Raw genomic sequence first — 23,552 nt, 5'->3', positions numbered from 1 at the left:
AGATGAACATTATCCAAAAAATAAAGTATCCATCATTGACTACCTTTACAATTCAGTTTCACACTCACAGATAGATTTGAGTACTTACCGCATTTGAGCTTCGGACAGCACTGGTTATTCTGGCGCACTGCTACCAGCCTCTCATCACTGTCACAAGATGGGATAGTCTTGCAGGTACATTCTGTTGAAAAAGAATACGAAGTTATCACAGTGTATCACAGTGTTAATAAGAAAAAAAATACATATACAGATCAAACAGGGCATACAGAGCAATGCAACAAGTTACATAATTACATAATTGGTAAGGTTGAATAAAGACACCAGTCCATCCACTTCAACCTGTGTGGTGTGTGTGTGTTTATTCCAATACCCATTCCCATAGCCCTGTATATTTAGTTTGCTAAGATGTGCATCTAAAAGTTTTTAAAGGCAGCCCCTGCTGAATCTAATATTTACTTTTTCTTCAGTCACTTTACCAATGGGAGCAAAAATTAATAATAGTTAGATCCAGATACAGCCATAGGCTAGTCACCAAGCAACAGCACTGTTACATGAAAGGAGGAGTGACATGATCCCCGTATCCAGTACCTGGTATTTCTCATTGTTCCCATGGCAAAATGCTTGTTGGAACAAAGGGAAGATGACTACAGTATATACAAGAGGGGAATTAGGAATTAAAGTGAGCCTGTTGCTGTGCTTTGCATAAGCAAACACAGGTTAATTTTAAGGTTTTATAGAAAAAATTAAATGGTGAGGTTTGTTTTAGGCAGAGTTAGATTTCCATCGATGCAGCCTGTAGGCACACAGACTTTGGCAGCCAAAGCAACACCCGTCTGCTAGAATTACATCTGTAAAGCTGCTCATATGAGATGATTGTTTTCTTATTGATGATGGGAACAAATGTGTGACCTACAACTATACAGAAAAAGTACCTCTTTACCTGTGCTGCCTATAGGCATGGGCCCACTGGGCCTAATAGTAAACACTATTTTGGTTTTAGAGAATGTTTAGTGTTCAGATAAACGGGGGGCTTTATTTTAGAGGATAAAATGGTAGACAGCTGCACTATTCACATTGGTAAATACAGTGCTGGGAACCTTACACAGAAAATTGCTTTGATAATGAGCATGAATGTATCAGTCAAAAGGATCACATCCTACTGATTTGCCTCCAAGACTGCTAATATAATAGGGGCTCATAAGAACAGATTTACCTTGGAATTCATGAACGTTGCTGCAGACAGATTTTGCTAAAGTGTCTTTCATGAGTTCTAAAAGTGGCACAGAATGAGCAACATTATTCTACCCAGGGCTTTTTTAGCGGGAATGTGGAGGAACGGAGTTCTGGCATCTCCAGCACTAATTGTATGTAATATCAGGGGATGCCAAGGTGTGCTGGAGGTTCTATTGATGCTGGCTGCTGGGAGATCTATTATTACTGGTGGGGGAGCTATTGTTACTGGTAGGGGATCTATTGTTATTTAACTCCACAAAATAATATATGGCTCTGTTTTCTCTTAAGGGGGCGGTACTGGGAGGTGGGTAGGGGCTGGAACCAAGGGACGGTGCTCAGTGGTGGGTAAGGGGCAGAGACAAGAAGTGACTCAGAAGGGGGGGGAGTTCTTGTGCCAATTCTCTGAGAAAAAAACTTTGCATCTACCTGCCTAAACTTGTATATGAATTTGACTTATGCTGTGCCACTTTTAGAACTCATGAGAAACACTTTTGCAAAATCTGTCTACACCAGTTTTTCTTTCTGTACGCCAAAAGAGAGTTGGTCTTAATTAGATCTACTTTCGTAAGAAAGTAAGTAGTTGGTATAATATTTTAAATTTGGCACAATCATTGTGCCACAATATAAAAGTGGTGTAATCTAGAACTACCTGAATTTGATGCACAAGTCACTGTTAGAAACCAAAAGTGTTGCAAAGGCTTTTACGAATTTGGCTCAATACTGTAACAAGAGGAATTAACACCAGAAAAATGTTGCAGCGGCTTTATTAAATCCCACTATTAGAGGTCACTGTGGAGTATGCAGGTAATGCAAACCTTGCTTATTTTAATACAAGATTAAGGACTTCGGCCAGGTTTTATCCTCTATGGGCAATAGAAAAAAAGACTGCAAGCTTGCATTGTTGCTGTACTGCCACCTGCCTTTTCGCTCTGTAGCAAATAAAGGAGAAATGTTACTGCTCTCCAAAAATGCCCACAGGGGGAGTGAATTGTGCCTCCAATTTAGTGCTAGAAGTGCAGCAAATAGTATCCCACACTACACTCATGGAGAACTTAATAAAATGAAAAGCAGCAAGGATGCCTACTAGCTCACTAAAGTAAAGTACACTATTCTACAGTACCCAATCAGTTAGATGAAATGTTAGTGTTTGATGTTGATTATAGAACTTCTACTTATTGCCCTTTGCTCTAGCTTATGGGTGTTCAGTTAGTATCCTTTGGTGACCCTTATGCAATACAATTAAGGCAAGCACTCTTTGAACTGATTTGTAGAAATAGGGATATTTATTTATGCCTTCTATAAAGAAATATTTTGCTATTTTTCTATCACTATTTTCTCTATACTTACCACAGGTCTGTTGTGGGCAGCATGGATCTTTTGGATTAAAATGTGTGACTACATTTTCAAAATCTTTGCATTGCTTGACTGGGCAAATTCTGTCCTTACATCCATGCTAAAGAAATTAAAAAATAGAACATGTTACACACAAGGAGTAAAACACTTGGACCTTACTGCTTATTCATTGAAAAAAAAGTTTAGCCATCACTTACTGTGGTTGATGAAATGATGACAGTTGTTTTCTATAAAAAGAACAAACAGAAAACTCAGTAAAAAGAGAACAGATTACATATACTTTCAATGTAGAAGGCAAGAAGTGTTGTTTGATTATGATGTCCATGGAGCAGTTTTTGAAAAGTGCTTATAAGTGGAATGCCAGCCAGACTTTCGTTTGGATAACATAGGTAAGGGTTAGAAACTCTGTCTACTTTTAGTAACTGTGTCTCCCTTAGTGAGACGTCCCCCAATGGAGACATAGAGAGCAACTAAAAGCTAACATTTGTTCTAATACCTCCCTACAAAACAAAGAGAAAAAAAAAAACAGACTGGGTTCTACTTTAAAGCATACATTCAAAACTTTGCTATTCATGGAAAATGAAAAGAGTTTTCGACACAGACTAAAATTATCATTTTAGTTGGTACAGGCTCAACCACCTGCTGCCTCACGAGACTCTAATAGAGGCCTTCCTGCTGCAGACCCTGTCTGTAAAGTGTCAGTGTCTGGGTTTTTTTTTTTTTTTGGTAGCTGAAATGCTGAAATATTTGATCAGTAATTGGTTGTGATGGGATAACAGCATCTCACCCTGCACTCATAACAAAATTAAAAGCACCAAGGATGTTGGTTATCCCTGGAGACTAACAGCTATGTAGTGCCATGTAAGAATTCCACTAGGATCTAAGTGGGGTTAGTACACTCTTGCCATGTTTGAGTTGACTTTTCCAAGGTACACACAATACACATGCTAGTGAATTAAACGGCCCATCCAAACGTGTCCCTACCATGATAGTGTCTGTAGGATAGAATAGTAATTAGGACATCAGACTGTCAGGGGATCAATATTCTTTGCATAAGGTTCTATATATATATATATAAAATATAACCTTGCACCCTGATGCCAACCATTAATATTCTGAGTTACATCAGAAATGTTGATATAAAAAGGTCACCAAAGGCAATAAGGAATATTTATCAAGATTATCTTAGTGATTATGGTTGCTGATCTGTCAAATCTGGTATTTTATATTGCAAGTCAGATACAGATTTAAAACCTGTATGCAAAGTTACATAATAAATTAGAATATCTATACTCCTTAGAGTTTCTTAGTTTTGCAACAGATGTGTGGTAATATTAACTTGCAAAAGAGGTGCTTGCAGTTGCGGCAAAAGATAGAAACTAGACATAGTTGCTTTGGTTGTAAAATAGACCCAAAGGTTAATGCTAAAATTTTTTAATGTAAAAAACAGCATTTTATTTAATATACAAATGCTCTAATAAATATCTCCCAATGTTCAGAAGAAGGACTGAACTGTTTTGCATACCAATATAATTTCTTTTTTACTTACTGGAGTAGTGTGTTCAGGTGTTGATGGTGGTGGTGGCGGCGGTGGTGGTGTTATGGGTGTTGGTGGTGCTGAAAAGTAAAGAATATGTTAGTCCTATATAGTCATATATCCCATGTCACTATTTTCGGAAATGGACATACATTATTAAAGTGGAACTCCAGTTTTGTTTTTTATGTTAAGGTTAGAATTTTTATCAAATTATGATTCCTGTGTGTTTTCCCCATGGGCATTCAGTGATTCTTGTGAGCTAAACTTTCTTTTGCTCAAATGCATGCTCCATATTGTCTTCTATTTTTAACAACCTGCTGAGATCTACTTAATTCCTGAATATTCAAATAAAGTTCATTGGCTAACTCCAAAATTGGTTGTCAGTACCTAGTCAGGTAGCATGTCTTAATGCAAAAGAAAAGTATAACATGGCATTGCCAGCATCCCTCAGTGAATTATATTTCTGTTGGTACTTCATTGCAGATGTTTACATACAAAGTCACAATGAATGGAAGAGAAAATTTATTTTTTATATATTTTTTCATGACCTAGACTTGCACCTTAAGACAGATATATATATAGGTAGACACAAAGCAGGTCTTATTTTTTCAATTATTGTTTATGTGATATTGCGGTGAGACCTTTCTTGGAGGTCTTCTGGAAGTGTGGAAAACGCGCGTGTGTGTGTGAAGCATATGCATGAATACTTACGACATTCATATATTGGACAACACTCTGCATCCAGGTTGAAGTTCACAATTGGTTGCTTATCACCACAATAGGGAGGTGGTGGGCATGGATAACACTCTGTAAAACAAAAAGCATATTTATTCTAATTTTATTAGACTATCATTTGGAGTGTGTAGGCTAAATTAAGCCCTGGAGATTCACCTTCATTACCTACAGAGAGCTGCATCATTTGACCGGCCAAACTGAATGCTCTCTTAGCTTATGGTAAAGTGTATGTTAATTTTGAAATTTCCCTCGTGTGCAATCTGTTATCTGCACATGAAAGATTACTAAAGTGAACAGAGCCTCATCCCATTAACTGAGTAAATCAATGAAATTACCAATTTTGCTATTTTTCTTAGTGTGACACTTTAGAGCAAAATTCTACCCAAAAAATTGAATAATCCCCCCTCTCTCCACGTCTTTGCTGTATCTTTAGATGGGGTAAAAGAGAGTTTTAATTATAGAGAAGGAGTCTGAAGGCAAACACATTCTGCTCTGCTATTTCCTATAGTGCTCTGTGACACCAGTGTCATTTGTGCATCTTGGAATTTTAATTTCTAATATAAAGACTGTATTTAAATATTAAAAGTGATATAAAACATCAGTTTAAACATGTAATAGCTTAAAAAATTTAAATCTATACAGTTTCCTTTCAATTTGTTCCATAAATAGTCCACAAACACACTTACGACATTCATATGCTGGACAGCAAGGGTCAGAGGTGGGAACCTGGGCTGCTATTTCTCCATTCCGTAAGCACACTGGCACATTGCATATGATACCATGGCATATAGGCTGGAAAACATACGAAGAATAAATGTGGGTTGGCACACATTATTGTTATCATTTCTCCTAATATAAGTAGATGAGAGATTACTTAAGTCACAATAGTACTTACAATAGGTGTAGTTGAAATCACTGGAGGCGTAGGTGATGGTGGAGGTGGAGGTACTGTTGAAAATTATACATTTCACATTAAACAGGTAACTATACTACTACTATTATTACCAGATGCATGTTCTGGGATGTGTCTCTCATGTGGGCACTGCTGCAAAGCTGTCCTACAGCATCTATGGAGTTATGTTCCTTAGCACACAGTAATGTCCACTGCTATTTTAGTTCAGGTACTAGAGTTCTATTGACAGGAATCTCTACCATCTTTCCACTATCCCCTCTTATCCAGCTGTGTCAAGACTGGTACAAAGTGCCACATCTTCACTTAACACGTGATAGGAAAAAGTGTGAGCAGAGTTCAGGCTAAATCTGCTAAAGATTGTTTGGGATATATAAATGACTGCATTGTTAAAGTGGAGGGCCTCCCTGAAAAAAAAAATTCACCAAAAATCCTAAAAAAAATAAAAAAAAAAACATTTGAAAAAAAAAAAATTAAACTTACCTAAACCCTTGTTGCTAGGCAGTCTTCCTAATCTGTCTCTTCCTATTCCGCGGTGCATTCTGCTCCACGGTGAGCGGCCCCGTTGTCTTCTGGGAACTGTGTGTGTTCCCAGAACACCACGGGGCCATTCACAGAGCACCGCGCCGCTCGTGCGTGCGCAGTAGGAAACTGGCAGTGAAGCCGCAAGGCTCCACTGCCTGTTTCCCTTACTTAGGATGGCGGTGCCGGGACCCGAGAGCCGAGGGACGGGCGGGCACCCAGGACAGGTAAGTACTTATTTAAAGTCAGCAGCTACAGTGTTAGCAGCTGCTGACTTTTAATTTTTTTTTTTTTAGGACGGAATCCCGCTTTAACATTTTAGATAAAACCTTTTTTTTTTTAATTCAAATATTTCCTGAGATTTTTACACTTCCTGCAGTGCAAGCAACTTATATTATTTGTATGGTCCCTAGCAGTGTACTGTTCAGGCTAAATATGCTGAAGTGCAATGTACTTCTAGCAATGTACTTACTACAAATGTATGAGGGACAGCAAGAATCCTCTGTGTTTGGCATCTCTACTACTTTTTCACCATCTTTACAGTCTGCTGGTGGGCATCCGCTGCTTTCACAAGGCTGTAGGAAGTAAGAGTTACATAATCAAATCACTTTAATTTGACAATTAATATACACAACATCTTAGAGATAGGAAAGTTTATAAATATGATGTGAGAAGTACCATACAAATCTATGAGGGCTCTCTGTACAGGCACGCACAGTACTGAAGAGCTTTTCTGCTGCAAGGCTTTAGACATTAGAATAGGCCGCAGCTGCGCTATTGAGCTCAGTACACAGGGGGAGGGGCAGAAGATTTTCGAGGGCTTCAGAGGGTTGGCTAGTTGTTGATACACCTGTGCTTAAACCTTCTAAGCTTTAAAGCCTTATGCCCTGTACACACGATAGGATTTTCCAACGGAAAGTGTGTGATAGGACCTTGTGTGGGCTCCATCACACATTTTCCATAGGAATTTCCGACACACAAAGTTTGAGAGCAGGCTATAAAATTTTCCGACAACAAAATCCGTTGTCGGAAATTCCGATCGTGTGTACACAAATCCGATGCACAAAGTGCCACGCATACTCAGAATAAATTAAGAGATGAAAGCTATTGGCTACTATTGTTTATAGTCCCGACGTACGTGTTTTACGTCACCACGTTCAGAACGATCTGATTTTCCTACAACTTTGTCCGAACGTGTGTATGCAAGACAAAATCCATGGATTTTGTTGTCGGAATGTCCGATCAATGTCCGACTGTGTGTACGGGGCATTACTCTCACTAACCCACATTTACAATAAGATATCAATGTAGAATACTACATTGATATCTTACTACAATATTACATCATCAGGAAAAAATAAATAAACTTACTGTTATAGGAGGAGGGGGAGGCTGTAACAAAAAAATATGTAAATAAATATTTATATACAGTATATTTTATCAATGGTAATATTAAACACCTGCTGCAATAAAACTAATTAATAAAAACCTATTGCATAAGTGTAAGTACCATAAGATGCCAGCGCATACCAGTACATACCACAGATATTCCATTACTCCAGCCTCTGTATAGGTAGATGAGGCTGAGGCACACAGATTAAAATACACATTAATGCAGCTCTGTATTCACTAATGCCTCGTTTCCACTGAGTGGATCGGTTCGGGTCGGTACAGTTTGGAAGGCCTAGAATGGTCCAGCCTATTCAGGTGAGCATTTCCACTGCAAGTCGGACCACTTGGCCAGGGGCCATACGTGGGTTTAGAAAAAATGCCTAGCATGGCGTCACACGTCCGCCAATCAGTGGAATGTATCGTAGCTCCGCCCTAACTGAACCGTACCATTTTCTATGGCCCCACATCTGAAGCAGGACCCAGAATGGTTCAGTTGTACGGGCCGCTTTCATAATGGAAACGCTCAAAATAGTGTACCGTACAGAACCGAACCGAACTGATCCGCTCAGTGGAAACGAGGCATTATACTTTGGTGAATGTATATTTTTAAATACAATCAGTGTAAGTCGCTCAAGGAGACAATTAAAGGGCAAAATGCATGCTAATAGGGGAAGCGAGCAGAGTAACAGAGAGATGAGTTAACAAGCATGCTGATTCTCCATTCACTGTACTGTCAGGTGCTTGAGGTTGTACAAGGCCTGAAAGTGTTATGGAACTGCAGTAGATACAATTCAGATATCCTGTCCTCTCAGTCATGATGCAGTCTAGCCAGTCAGGAGGTATGCAGTGGTTATACAGTGGGGCTTTTTCATTCAAAGCTCTACCTGCAATTTGTGTATTTCAACCGAACTTACAAAATCAGCCTCATAGTCCCATGATATTATATTATATTCAGATTTTACACATTCTATCATTTTTGTACTTACTGAAGTTGTTGGTATAGGAACTGAAAAATAAAAAGAGGAATATGGTATTACCTTACCATCTAGAATAACTCATTAAGCAACTTACAGCTGTGTATAGCATACCCTATATCAACATCCAAACAACACAACAGGTTTATTCAATAAGACAATGCAAGATTGAAAAGTGCAGTGACCAATAACCACCAATCAGATTTTAAAATGTTAAAGGTCAAAAGATGGCTGGAGGTTTGCAGCAATTTACCTTATTGACTAAACCTAATGGCATATACACATGACCTACATTTATTTGTCCCCCCACCTGGGACAGTGTTCATTTTACAACCAAGGACTAAGACTGGCCTCATACAGCACTATTTATAACAAACACATAGTCACTGTACACAGCTCTTACATCGGCCTACGCTAAACTGTAATGATAATTATGGCTGCTCCCTCTAAAATATTTATTCCTTGATCTAATATAAGCACAGAAAAACTAGTATTTTTAATATATATGTGCAGCATTTTTCCTTTCCATAGACTTGCAATAGCTCTTTGAACTTTTTAAGGAATATGTCTAATAACAGATATACTGTAAATGCAAACCAGTATCAGATTACTATGGACCATTGAAGCATCAACAATGGATGTGCAGGAAGACATCAGATTTTTTTTTTTTGCATTCCTTAATATCCTCTAATTTCCTTTCTAATTAGAATATATCTTCAAATACTTTTTTGCACTATCCTTATTTGTTAGTTCTGTCTACTTGCCGTAACATGATTTGTATTAAAAGCTTTTCTTTGAAAATCAAAAAAGCATCCAAATTAAATGAAAGTCAGCACTTACTGCAATAGAATGCATCGCAGCAAGGGTCGTCAGTTGGACTTTGAATCTTATACTCATGTTCTTTACATGTGGGTTCAGGAGCGCAGGTTACATGTCTACATGGAGGCTACAACATAGAGAGAGTAGTACAATTAAAAGGACATGTTATGTTACAATTATCGTTACTAGGCCTGCTTAGGAAAATAATTGTTTGCATGTACTTTGTTTCAATCTAATGTCAGAGTAGGTCTGTGATGAAAAACTTTAAAATGCATTTTGAAGGCTATTAAAAGCTGCAGTGCAACAGGAAGACCCTATAACAGTTAATTTCTGTACAATATAAAAAACATAATATATGGCCCTGAAAGCATATGACTATTCGGGTATCAAGTGCATGCTGGAAATATTATCTAATACCAGTTGTATGGTTGGAAGCATACTGAGTGTGCTCTTCACCAGCGCACCTGTATTCACAATATTAAGAATGTTTGTGAATATTCCAACACATTTTGGGCAAAGTAATATCCACTTTTTAATGATAATTATAATATGCTATATTTCCCAGAGAATTGCCTAATCTCTGAAATCCCCCACCAAAAGAGAAAGATTAAATGAGCAGTCCACACAAAAATTATATTCTAGTATTGGATGAATGATTTGGGCTGAATATCTTTTTTTCTTTTTCTTTTTTTCTTGGGGGCACTGATGATCAGATATTCTCTCCCAAGTTCCTGAACTCACCTTACTACTTACTACTAATCCATTGCTAAAGAGTCATGCTCACATTGATGGGTGCTAAATATTTGAGTATTTTCTACAGTATTAGGAAATATTAAAGTTAGCATGACACCCTTTTTTCAGCTTTATATTGGCCATATGGAAAGGTGGTGCCAGAAACTATGGTGGGGATTTCTTGCCAATGAAGGACACCCTGAAAACAAGAGCTGATATTCATCCAAAACAGAAGTATGAACTTTGGGTGGACTTGTCTATGAAGTTTTTTTGACCTGTGAAAACTTACAGGAAGTGGAGTTGGTGGAGGTGCTGAAAAAGATAAAAAAAAAGTACACAAATAAGCAAATTGTAACATAGCCCAATTACCATAACAATTCATTGCTTAGTGAACTCCAAAGCATGCATGTTTAGACCTATGGCAATCAAGGCAAACAGATATCCTCTTTGGACCTTCTGGCTATGCGCCTGCCACTCTGCCTGCTCCTTTTTTCATTATTTAAAATTATAACTAGAGCAAGTTGGTGCCACTGGAAATATAGAGATATAACTGCTGGAGCAAAAGAAGCATTAATAACATAAGTGTATCATTCAATCTGCCAGCATTCTGAGACAAAGTCAACTAGAACCCAAGGCAAAGATGCCAAAGAACAACCTTACATCCTCAACTCAGTAACTAATAATGAACTGAAGGACTAAAATAGTTTCCAGTAAGACACATACATAATCAAATAATACATGATCTAAAAACATTATTAATCAAGCTAACTGATGTTTTTCAACTGACATACTGCCATGATGATCACTTTTTATTATCAGTGGCAATGATGTAGCAGCATAGGTAGCAGAAGAAGTGACTGCTACATAACACATAGTTACATAGTTGCATAGTTAATCTGGTTGAAAAAAGACCATCCAATTCAACCAACAGAGAAGAAAAAAAAAAAAAAAAAAGAAAACCAATGCACTCAAATAGAAAATTTCCGTATGTACTATCCAAAACCCACAGTTGATCCAGAGGAAGGCAAAAAAAACAATAAAGTCTAATCAAATTTGCTCCGGCAGGGGAAAAAAATGTCTTTGCCGATCCCCCAGGAGACCATCAGATATTCCCTGGATCAACTTTGATTATAAATAGTAGTTATGTGCATATAGGAAATAATCCAGGCCTTTCTTAACACTATCTACTTGAGCTGGCCAGAACCAGCTCTTAAAGGAGTCTATTCCACTTTTTCACAGCTCTTACTGTGAAGAAGCTTTTCCATACATGGAGATTAAATCTCTTTCCCTCAGACGTAACGAGTGCCCTCTTGTCCTATATGATGCCCTTTAAAGTGATTAAATCTCTACCAAGTTCACTATATGGATCACTTATGTATTTATGTACACCCCCTAGTATGTATGATGAATGCCTATTTTTTGCCCCAAATGCATAACTTTACATTATCAACATTAAACCTAAATTTCCACACAATTGCCCAATCAAACAGTGCACTGAGGTCAGTTTGCAAGTTGGAGACATCCTGTAAAGATGTTCTTCCACCTCATACCCTGGTGTCATCTGCAAAGACTGAAATGGTACTTTTAATCCCAGACTCTATATCATTTATAATAGTATTAAAAAGTAAGGGTCCCAACACTGAACCTTGGGGTACTCCACTAATAACCTTAGACCATCCAGAGTATGAAATATTAACCACTACTCTCTGGATACAGTCTTTTAGTCAGTTTTCTATCCATTTACAAACTGATTTTTTTCCAAGCCTGTAGACTTTACCTTACACATTAGCTGTGTAAAAAGAAATTAGCTTTGTTTTGCAACTTCTGTCTTTCATGTTATTCCTTGTTTTTTTTTTATGAGCAAAAACTCAGAAATTGCTTAATCTGGGTTTTTTTCTAGCAAAAACTCATCTATGTGGTCTTTTGTTAAACTCTCCAGTATCTTCCCAACTATAGAAGTTGAACTAACAATCTGTAGTTACTTAGAAAATACTTTGACCCCTTTTACACCAATACAGTAGTACTATGCCAGTCTATAAAGAGTGCCTAATGCCGCGTACACACGGTCGGACTTTTCGACTGGACTTGTCCGACGGACGCCGACGGACCAAATCCGACGGACAATCCGATCGTGTGTGGGCTTCACGGCCCTTCAGCAGACTTTTCCAGTCGCAAATCTGACAGACTTTAGATTTGGAACATGCTTTAAATCTTTACGTCGTAACTCCGCCTGACCCAGAAATCCACTCGTCTGTATGCTAGTCCGACGGACAAAAAACGATGCTAGGGCAGCTATTGGCTACTGGTTATCAACTTCCTTATTTTAGTCCAGTGTACGTCATCACGTACAAATCCGTCGGACTTTGGTGTGATCGTGTGTAGGCAAGTCCGGTCGTTAGAAAGTCTTTTGAAAGTTCTCCAAAAGTCCATCGAAAGTCTGTCGGACGGGCTGTCGGACTTTTGTAGCTGAAAAGTCCAACCGTGTGTATGCGGCATAACAGTTAGAAACAATGGCTTTGAAATGACAGAGCTCAATTCTTTTAGGGCCCATGGGTATATGCCATCTGGTCCAGGTACTTTATACCTTATACACCTGTATTCTGTCTATTTCTGGACCATATCAATATTGAGCCATAGTGGTTCATTTGGGGCTGTCAATATCATCCCCATTATGGACATGAGCTTCCCCATACTCCTTTGTATAAACAGAGCTGAATAAGTTATTTATTAAATTTGCCTTCTCTTTGTCCCCAGTTACTCACTCCAGATTATTTTATAAAGGGCCTACATGCTCAGACCTGACTTTTCTATTATTAATATACAGTACCTGACCGCGAGATTGTGTTTCCAGCGTGATCCCATCACGCTGGTTCTCGGTGACAGGGAACTGTGCATGTCGCGCTGGCTCACTCATCCGGAAAAGAAAAACTTTTTTCCTTTCGTGATGAGCGACAGGCAGTGCTGACAGCTGTCTGGTATGAATCCTGAGGGGGAACGCGGCGCCAAATTTTAAATGAAAAAAAAACGGCGTCCCCAGGGGCATACCAGGCCCTTAGGTTGGGCCCCCCCCACCCCAAGGCACCTTGCCCCCATGTTGATGAGGACAAGGGCCTCTTCCCGACAACCCTGGCCGTTGGTTGTTGGGGTCTGCGGGCGGGGGGCTTATCGGAATCCGGGAGCCCCCTTTAATAAGGGGGCCCCCAGATCCCGGCCCCCCACCCTATGTGAATAAGTATGGGGTACATGGTACCCCTACCCATTCACCTAGCAAAAAAGTGTTAATAAAAAAAACACACCACACAGGTTTTAAAAGAAATTTATTAGGCAGCTCCGGGGAGGTCTCTTCCGACTTCTTCTCCCGGTGTTCCACCTCTTCTCCGGGCCCCTCCACTATCTTCTTCCAGCTCTCTTGTTAGCGGGGGCCTGGTCTGCTGCCGCTGTCCGGTTCTTCTCCCGTATCTTCTGCCGGACTTCCCCGCTATCTTCTTCCAGCTCTATTGCTAGCGGGGGACCCGGTCTACTGCGCTGTCTTGTACCTTCTTCTCCTCTTCTCCTCTTCTGATGTTGACAGGACGCTCTCTCCTGCTGGAATGGTGTGTCCGAGCTGCGGAGCCATTTATGTAGGCGGTGACCCCGCCCACTTGTGACGTCACAGTCCCAGCATGCGCAGGGACTCTGGCGTCATAAGGGGGCGTGACCCCAGAGTCCCTGCGCATGCTGGGAAAGTGACTTCACAAGGGGGCGGGGTCACCACCTATATAAATGACTCCGCAGCTCGGACACACCATTCCAGCAGGAGAGAGCGTCATGTCAACATCAGAAGAAGAGAAGAAGAGGGTACAAGACAGCGCAGCAGACCGGGTCCCCCGCTAGCAATAGAGCTGGAAGAAGATAGCGGGGGAGTCCGGCAGAAGATACGGGAGAAGAACCGGACAGCGGCAGCAGACCGGGTCCCCGCTAACAAGAGAGCTGAAAGAAGATAGCGGAGGGGCCCAGGAGAAGAGGCGGAACACCGGGAGAAGTCGGAAGAAGACCCCCGAAGTCGGGAAGAGACCCCCCCGGAGCTGCCTAATAAATTTCTTTTAAAACCTGTGTGGTGTGTTTTTTTTATCAACACTTTTTTCCCTATGTGAATGGGTAGGGGTACCATGTACCCCATACTCATTCACATAGGGTGGGGGGGCCAGAATCTGGGGGCCCCCTTATTTAAGGGGGCTCCCGGATTCCGATAAGCTCCACGCTGCAGACCCCGACAACCAACGGCCAGGGTTGTCGGGAAGAGGCCCTTGTCCTCATCAGCATGTGGCAAGGTGCTTTGGGATGGGGGGCCCACAGGGCGCCCCCCTCCCCCAAGGCACCAACCCCCCCATGTTGAGGGCATGCGGCCTGGTACGGTTCAGGAGGGGGGGCGCTCACTCGTCCCCACCCCTTTTCCTGACCGGCCGGGCTGCGTGCTCGGATAAGGGTCTGGTATGGATTTGGGGGGGACCCCCATGCCGATTTTTTGGCGTAGGGGGTTCCCCTTACAATCCATACCAGACCTAAGGGCCTGGTATGCCCCTGGGGGGGAACCCACGCTGGTTTTTTCATTTAAAATTTGGCGCGGCGTTCCCCCTCAGGATTCATACCAGACAGCTGTCAGCACTGCCTGTCACTCATCGCGAAAGGAAAAAAGTTTTCTTTTCCCGATGAGTGAGCCATCTCGGCGCTGGCTCCTGCGACGGTCTCTTAAGTGTCAAATCTCGCCGAGAAAAGCAGTGAGATTGACACAATATCGCGGTCACCTACTGTATTTGAAGATTTTTTAGGGTTTGTCCTTCTCTCTTTTGCAATCTGTAGTTAATTTTTGTGGCCTTGATTTCCTTTTTACACATTCTGTTATATTCCTTGTAACATTTAAAAGATGGTAGTGTTCCTTCATTTTTCTATTTTTTAAAAGCTCTCTTCTATTTTTTTTTAACTTTGGCCATGAGCGAGATAGGTTTTATTTTTAGCCTTTTAAAATTATTGCCCATGGAAAGTGTTTTTGCCATGGAGAGCCATAGCCTTGGGGAAAGCTGGGACCTGATCATTTCTCCATCACTACAACAGTGCAGGCATCATCATACTTTATTGACTAGGGCAGGTCTTAATCCTTGGAAGTCTATTACACTGTGAAGAACTGGTACTCATATAAAGTGTAACTAATATTTTTCAGCTTAGAATAATTTATTAAATTAGAATTTGCATTGGAAAAAATAGCTGTATTCTGAATGGTTTCTAATGAAAGCAAAGATAGTTTGACATTTAGGCAAGGTCTGCTGCAAAGTTCCCTTACTCTTCTGCTATAAAGACACTTACGACATTGATGCTCGGGACAGCACTCTGTTTCAGGGTCTCCAAGCAGCAGTGGTGGCCTGTTATCATCGCATGTGGGAATATTGCATTTCTCTTGACATTCTGCATGTAAAGAATAAACAACACCTTAAACAGTAAGCAAGAATTCGATGAACTAGAAATTGTATTTTCAGAATTAAAGGTAAAGTACAGCCAGACATGTTATGTTGACATGGGCTCTCATACACTGCTTTGATGATGGTTAACTAGCCTGAAATGGAGATAGGCAGTTTGGATTAATTGAGTATATGATTGCACAGTTGGCCATGCTGCAAAAAGAATAATTGGTATGGCTCCACTTCCTAGCCTTAAAATAGGACTACACACTTTTTTGGGGAGGGGGGTGGAGGGATTTGCGATAAAAGCAAACAACCTTCTGTTTTAAGAAAGCTATTTACAGTAAAATGAAAAATTAGTGAAAATAGTTGAAAACAATTTTTTTTTTTACTTCTTTACGGTGTTGTAAGGAAACAGCGTCTAAGTCAAACAAATACAATACCCAATAAAAGTACCATCATCCCAAGTGTCTAATGCAAAAGCACAAAGCAGGAGGCAGAGAGTGGCCGCAGTTAGCTGCATCTGTCGGTCATTGTCTCAATACCCCATGTAAGGGAAAATACGCCCTTTAAGGGCGGGGGGGGACTATTGCGGTACTAGATAAGGTGAAATATTCAGTACAAAAAAATAAAGAAAAAAATATAAAAGAATTTCATTTTAATAGAAAACATGATTAAAAAATGACAATGTCACATACAGTTGTAATTAAAAACGGAAGCAGTAAATACAACCAATTGGATTACAACCCATAGTAATAGTGGGCACAGATAGAGCTTGGATTCTCGACCGGTTTCGCGGTTTTAACCGCTTCCTCAGGAGAGCAGAATCCGTTCAGCAATTCCCTGTGGGTGTACAAGGCCCCAAGTGGTTCCCCCTGTGGCGGACACAGGGGATAACAGACAGCCTCCCAGGAGTACTAGTTATTGTAGACACATAGACTGGAATGATTGCGGACCATATAGTAGAGGGTCCTATAGCGAATATATAGGGGACATCAACCGCTGTAAGGATGGCACTGCAAGCCCCTCCTCCCCTCCACACACAGGTGGGCTAGAGATGTATATCAAAGAGGGTCACAGCCAAGGCCACAGCGGTATCCTCGATGAGTGCAGTGTCAGAAGGCTGTAAGCTTACAGCTTACAGCTTACAGCCTTCTGACACTGCACTCATCGAGGATACCGCTGTGGCCTTGGCTGTGACCCTCTTTGATATACATCTCTAGCCCACCTGTGTGTGGAGGGGAGGAGGGGCTTGCAGTGCCATCCTTACAGCGGTTGATGTCCCCTATATATTCGCTATAGGACCCTCTACTATATGGTCCGCAATCATTCCAGTCTATGTGTCTACAATAACTAGTACTCCTGGGAGGCTGTCTGTTATCCCCTGTGTCCGCCACAGGGGGAACCACTTGGGGCCTTGTACACCCACAGGGAATTGCTGAACGGATTCTGCTCTCCTGAGGAAGCGGTTAAAACCGCGAAACCGGTCGAGAATCCAAGCTCTATCTGTGCCCACTATTACTATGGGTTGTAATCCAATTGGTTGTATTTACTGCTTCCGTTTTTAATTACAACTGTATGTGACATTGTCATTTTTTAATCATGTTTTCTATTAAAATGAAATTCTTTTATATTTTTTTCTTTATTTTTTTGTACTGAATATTTCACCTTATCTAGTACCGCAATAGTCCCCCCCCGCCCTTAAAGGGCGTATTTTCCCTTACATGGGGTATTGAGACAATGACCGACAGATGCAGCTTACTGCGGCCACTCTCTGCCTCCTGCTTTGTGCTTTTTCTTTACGGTGTTATCTAACAATATATTGCTTTGTACAAGTCAACTTACGGCATTCAATAACTGGACAGCAGTGAGTGGCAGAAGGTGGTTCCATTACCACTGGTTCTGCACCCATCTTCTTACAAGTCACAGGAGGGCAGAGTACATCCAAGCATGGTGGCTTTTGGAAACAAAAATGCAATTATGTGTAAGTGCCTGCACATATGTGTAAAATCATCAAATATAGGAAAACATGTTATTAGTAAGAGAAAGGATAGTTCAGCGAAAAGTATTATTTTCTTCAACCTAGTTTCCATTGCTTTAAAAGGAGGATTTATTATTAAAGTGGACCTGAACTATTTTGCTATTTTATAAGGAAACATCTAAAAATGTTTTTTTTTTGCACCTAAGCAGCATCCCCAAAAATGTACTCTTTTTTTAAAGAGGCAGTAAATCGCAAAAAAGAAAAACATAAAATGTTCTACCTAGAGCATATTGCAGATAGAGCACATATATGTGCTAGTATGCTAGTAGCACATTATAAAAAAACTCACCTGAAAACGAAGCCTTCCAGCAGTACGCTATCACTGCTGACACGGCTTCCATCTTTACCCGGTCTTCCTACCGGATTCATAGGCTGCGGCCATTTGAATGTCTGAGCCATGATGACATCACTCCCGTGCATGTGTGCAGGAGTCAGGGCTGCGGCATGGCTCTCTCAATGGACGGTCCATTGAGAGTGCAGTGCGCATGCACTGGTGACATCACTGGTGCTGCTAAAGTAAATATCTCCTGTAGGAGATATTTACTGTACCTACAGGTAAGCCTTGTTATAGGCTTACCTGTAGGTATAAATAAAAAAAGGACTTCACTACCACTTTAAATCCTTCTGGAAAAGAGCATGTCACTTCCTGTTGCCTCTGACTTGTAGTTTTATGAGTTTTGGAGTGAGAATTGGAGATGTCACTACTGTGCTGCTCACTGTTTTGTTTCCTATAAAGGAAGCTGTACCTGAATACCTGCAGTGCAATAATCTCCCTGCTTCTGCTTAAGGTATTTTTGGATCTGTGCTTCCTACACCTTGTCTGCTGCATATTGATAATTGCCCCACAGTTATCAGACCACTATTCATATGTGGGGCAGCTCTGACATGAGTGGGCAAGGCCCTGCTGTTTTATCAAATGACAGCCTCCACACTGTCTCTATGTCAGTAATGAGAGTAAGAATAGCTAAAGGAATCCTGCATGCATTAAGTGGTTCTACAAGTTTAATTTTTTATTTTACCTTAATGCATTCTCTGCATTAAGGTAAAAAAAAACCTTCTGTGAACAGTATAATCCCCAGCCCCCTCTAAATACTTACCTGAGCCTGATCTCCATCCAGCCCTGTGCCTAAGAGCAGCAGATCTCTTTGTGCTCTCTCATTTCACAAGACAGAGAGACATCAGTGGGTGCCATTGGCTCCTGCTGCTGTCAATCAAATCCTGAGATTAGCAAATTGGGGGCAGGGCCACATCACGCTATCTGTGTCTGGACGCAGGCAGCACAGCTTGGCATCAATCCTGCACAAGGATCAAACCTAGCTATGGGGGCACTTGGCGAAGAGGAGGAGCCAGGAGGGCCAGCATGAGACCCCACAAGAGGATTATCGGGCTGCTGAGTGCAAAACCATTGCAAAGAGCAGGTAAGTATGACATGTTTATTATTTTAAAAAAAGAGGTTAAGAATCACTAAAACATTGCTTTTGTTTTGGATAGAGTGGGCATCTGGCGTGTTTTTATTGCTTTCTGTAACCCTTTAGAGAGATTCACCTTCTATATTTGCCCTGTTTACCATTATAATTGAAAGTAAAAGAAAATCACAAACTTTGGGCTGTTCCTAGAAAAGTAATAGAGGGGAAATCTTCCTATGGGGACCCTAGTTCTGGTGATCTGGGGGCCCCAAGGGATTTCTTTAATTTGCAGGGATTTAGTCTCAGCTCTTGTTTTGGCTATGGGACAGGAAGTGAAGGTAAATCTCCCCAAGGGTACACAGCTGGCAAAACAAAACCCTGACAGGGGTTATAACCCTATCTAAATAAAAAACAAAACGTTTTGCTTATAGTTTTACTCGAAAGATCTTTGCCTTTGCTTGCCTTTTTGGGAGAGTACGATTTCTAGAGTACATGAACACATACAGCAAAATATATACAGTCTATAGGCTGTTATTGCTGACCTATTCATTACTTTTTAAATCACTGGAATCTGAATGCATCAAACAAAGCACAAAGTAAGAAGTTGTATCAGTGACTGGGTAAGGCTCCTCTGGATGGACAGGGATGACAGGCAACTAGCATTTTCTAAGAGAAAGCTCATCAATGTCAGCCTATGTATTTCTCTCAATGTATATTCTTTACTTTACCTGAGTTCACACTGCTCCCTTAGCACATACAAAAATTACACATACATTCTAAAGAGAACAACTTGCTTAACTTACTGGGGGTGGAGGTTGAGTGGGTGTGATCTATGGATGAATAGAATGAAAAATGTAAGTTATAGCTAAAATGTATTAAAATGCAGTCATATTTTGTCAGTGTTGTGACAATAGACACATTTTATATCAAATGCCAAATTTTTAAGAAACATGCTATTTTCCATAATTAATATTAATAAAAATTAATTAACTTAATATTTTAGACATCCAGAAATGTAGATAGTAAGCAAGTATATTTAGGGAATATAAATAAATATAATTTAGGAAAAATAATAATAGTAATAATAATAATGATTATTATTACTATTATTATAACAACAATAACACCAGCAACATCAACAATAAAATGCATTAGAACGATATATAATAATAAAAAATAAAAATAACAAAATTAAAATGATGCTTTGTGTTGGTAGAATATTGAGTAGTGACTTACAGTCTCGGGTGGAGGTGGCTGTGGTGTTGTTAGTATTGCTAAAATGTAAAGAGAAAAACATCAGCTCTAGATATTCTTATGGAATCACAGCACCACACTAACAGAAAGCTGTTTTTGTAGACCCCCCACCAAATCCTGTTGGCACCAGCAGCAGCCAATGGCTCCTACTGTTGTCTCTGAGCCAATGAGGAGGAAGAGAGCTGAGAGAGCTGCTGCTCTCGTGCACATCGCTAGATCGAGATAGGGCTCAGGAAAGTATAAGTGGGAGCTGCATGCGGAAGGTTTTTTTACCTTAATGCAGAGAATGCATTAACCACTTGCTGACCAGCCACCGCAGTATAATGGCTCTATTGCATGCATTTCTATACCGGTAAAGCGCTTTGTGCAATAGATACAGTGGGCCCGCAGCACCAGAGCCGATGCGCGTGGTCGACGGCCATGATGCTCCATAGAGAGGCAGAACAGGGATCTGCCAATGTAAACAAGGCAGATCCCCATTCTGACAAGGGGAGAGATCAGCTGTTCCTAGTGATCAGGAACAGTGATCTCTCTATACTCCCAGTCAGTCCCCTCCCCCCACCATTATAAACACCTCCCTGGAGAACACTTAACCCCTTGATCACTCCCTTCCCTGCCAGTGTAATTTATACAGTAATCAGTGCATTTTTATAGCACTGATCGCAGTATAAATGTCAGTGGTCCCAAAAAGCATCAAAAGTGTCCAATCTGTCCCCCGCAATGTTGCAGTCCTGCTAAAAATCGCTGATCACTGCCATTACTAGAAAAAAAAAAAATAATAATAAAAATGCCATAAATCTATCCCCTATTTTGTAGACGCTACAACTTTTGCGCAAACCAATCAATATACGCTTATTGTGATTTTTTTGCCAAAAATATGTAGCTGCATACATATTGGCCTAAACTGATGAAGAATTTTTTTTTTTTTTTACATTTTGTTTTTATTATCACAAAAAGTTAAAAATATTGTTTTTTTTTTCAAAATTGTCGGTCTTTTTTTGTTTATAGCGAAAAAAAATAAAAACCGCAGAGGTGATCAAATACTTCTAAAAGAAAGCTCTATTTGTGGGGAAAAACTGACATTTTGTTTGGGTACAACGTCGCACGACCGCACAATTGATAGTTAAAGCGACGCAGTGCAGTATCGCAAAAAATGGCCTGGTCGTTAAGGGGGTAAATCCTTCTGGGCTGAAGTGGTTAAGGTAACAAAACTTCTTACCATTTGTGCATGATCAGTTACTCAAAATGAACATGGATTTACCTTAATGAAATGCAAATGAACATTTGCTATCCCTTGACCCCATTCACACAGGGGCAACACGACTTGCAGGTCGCCTCAGCGAGGCGACCTGCAAACGACTGCCCGGGCGACTTGCAAAACGACTTCTGTATAAAAGTCTATGCAAGTCGCCCCAAGTCGCCCCCGAAGTCGTACAGGAACCTTTTTCTAAGTCGGAGCGACTTGCGTCGCTCCCCTTAGAACGGTTCCATAGCACAGAACGGGAGGCGACTTGTCAGGCAACTAGGTCGCCTGACAAGTCGTCCCTGTGTGAATGGGCTCTTAGCAAATGAAACCTGCAATGTCAGTTCTAAAATTATGATTTATCTATCTGCTGAGACCAACCCAACTCATGAATATTCAAATAAATTCTCATGAGAAACCCTCCAATCACAATTATTAAGTGTGGGTACCAGACTAATAGCATGTCTCAATACCAAAATCCTGGGAAAGAAAAGACTGGAAAAATGTAAACTATGGCATTTCTATCATCCCTCAGTAAAGTCTTTTTTCTGTACTGTATTCCAGATATTTGCGTACAAAGTCACATGGCATGGGATAGAAGGGAAAAATTTGATATTTCTTATATTATTTGCATGACCTAGACCTGAAACTTAAAACAACAGATATCCAACAGTAGCCACAGAGGGGTTAATATTTATTTTTAATTACTGTGTATATAAATGACTGATGTATCAGGACCCATAAACAGTGCTTGTTTTCACACAATAGAGTTGTTATTCTCTGATATTGCAGTGTTATTTTTCTTAAGGGGACAGTGTAAATGCATTTGACTTGAGGTCTTCTTTATGTGTGGAAAACCTGTGTACAATTACCAAAATCCTGGGAAAAAAAGCACTGGAAAAGATGGCATTTCTATTATCCCTTGGTGAAGTATTTTTCTGGTGGTTCTGTATTGCATATATTTGCATGTATGTAAATGGCTGATGTATAAGGATTCATAAACAGTGCTTGTTTTTTTTCTCTCAATGCAAATGCCCTTTCCTTAAAGCGGAGTTCCACTTAAAAAAAATAAAATAAAAGTCAGCAGCTACAAATACTGCAGCTGTTGACTTTTAATAATCAGACACTTACCTGTCCCAGGGTTCAGCAATGTGGGGGAACGAAGCCCCACTCGTCTCCCCCTCCTCTCTGCGGCATAGTCACTGTGGGCACCCAGCTGTGGCTTCACAGGCCTTGGCTGGCTGGGCAATCATCTGGGACCTGTGACGTGTACCAGATGATTGCCGAGAGGGAGGGGGAGAGGTGATCTCCCTTCCGGTGCCGCGGTGTGCTGGGAGGAAGTGAGAACTGGAACTCTCTAAAAAGAGGGTATCCGCTCCCCCCCCAAAAAAAATTAGATGCCAAATGTGGCATGTCAGGGGGTCACCTTCCCTTAAAGCGGAAGTTCCCATTTTTGGGTGGAACACTGCTTTAAGGTCTTCTTTAAGTGTAGAAATCATGTGTATAATTACTTACGACATTCATATATTGGACAGCACTCTGTATCCAGGTTGAAGTTCACAATTGGCTGTTTATCACCACAATAGGGAGCTGGTGGGCATGGATCACACTCTGTAAAAAAAAACATATATATATATATATATATATATATATATATATATATTCAAATTTTATCAGACAACCATTTGGAGTGTGTAGGTCAAATTAAGCCCTGGAGATTTACCTTCATTACATACAAAAAGATACATCATTTAATTAATCAAACGGAATGATGATTCTGGTGAAGTACATGTTAGCTTTGATTTTCCTCTCAAACTCAGGAATTTGCATTTTACTTGCACATGAAATAATTATTGAAGTGAACAGAACCTTGCCTCATTAACTAAGTTATTATTCTCTTTGTAAAGTGAAAATGCTCTATTAATTTATTTAGTAAACCAATCAAATTACTATTTTTGCTTTCTTCATT

The 23,552-nt window shown here is 40.4% G+C and overlaps 1 protein-coding gene across 13 annotated transcripts in view; it reads right to left on the bottom strand.

Annotated features, from left to right (window-relative positions):
* Positions 1–23,552, bottom strand: part of LOC141110752 (uncharacterized) — a 263,647-nt gene that overhangs the window by 4,923 nt on the left and 235,172 nt on the right. For all 13 annotated transcript variants that reach the window (XM_073602320.1, XM_073602329.1, XM_073602321.1 and 10 more), the window contains 17 exons: positions 23,099–23,194; positions 20,323–20,360; positions 19,890–19,916; positions 17,485–17,596; positions 15,548–15,646; positions 10,497–10,519; positions 9,497–9,602; positions 8,669–8,688; positions 7,662–7,682; positions 6,763–6,865; positions 5,754–5,806; positions 5,545–5,650; positions 4,835–4,930; positions 4,136–4,203; positions 2,784–2,813; positions 2,581–2,686; positions 89–181 (listed from right to left, as the gene is read on the bottom strand). In XM_073602320.1, coding sequence (XP_073458421.1) covers positions 89–181; positions 2,581–2,686; positions 2,784–2,813; positions 4,136–4,203; positions 4,835–4,930; positions 5,545–5,650; positions 5,754–5,806; positions 6,763–6,865; positions 7,662–7,682; positions 8,669–8,688; positions 9,497–9,602; positions 10,497–10,519; positions 15,548–15,646; positions 17,485–17,596; positions 19,890–19,916; positions 20,323–20,360; positions 23,099–23,194 — 1,197 coding nt within the window. The remainder of the gene's footprint in view (positions 1–88; positions 182–2,580; positions 2,687–2,783; positions 2,814–4,135; positions 4,204–4,834; positions 4,931–5,544; positions 5,651–5,753; positions 5,807–6,762; positions 6,866–7,661; positions 7,683–8,668; positions 8,689–9,496; positions 9,603–10,496; positions 10,520–15,547; positions 15,647–17,484; positions 17,597–19,889; positions 19,917–20,322; positions 20,361–23,098; positions 23,195–23,552) is intronic.

Source organism: Aquarana catesbeiana, linkage group LG10, assembly GCF_042186555.1.
Source record: "Aquarana catesbeiana isolate 2022-GZ linkage group LG10, ASM4218655v1, whole genome shotgun sequence".
Lineage (NCBI taxonomy): Eukaryota > Metazoa > Chordata > Amphibia > Anura > Ranidae > Aquarana > Aquarana catesbeiana.
The sequence above is the reverse complement of the archived record's forward strand: the minus strand, read 5'-3'. Positions and strand labels throughout refer to the sequence as shown.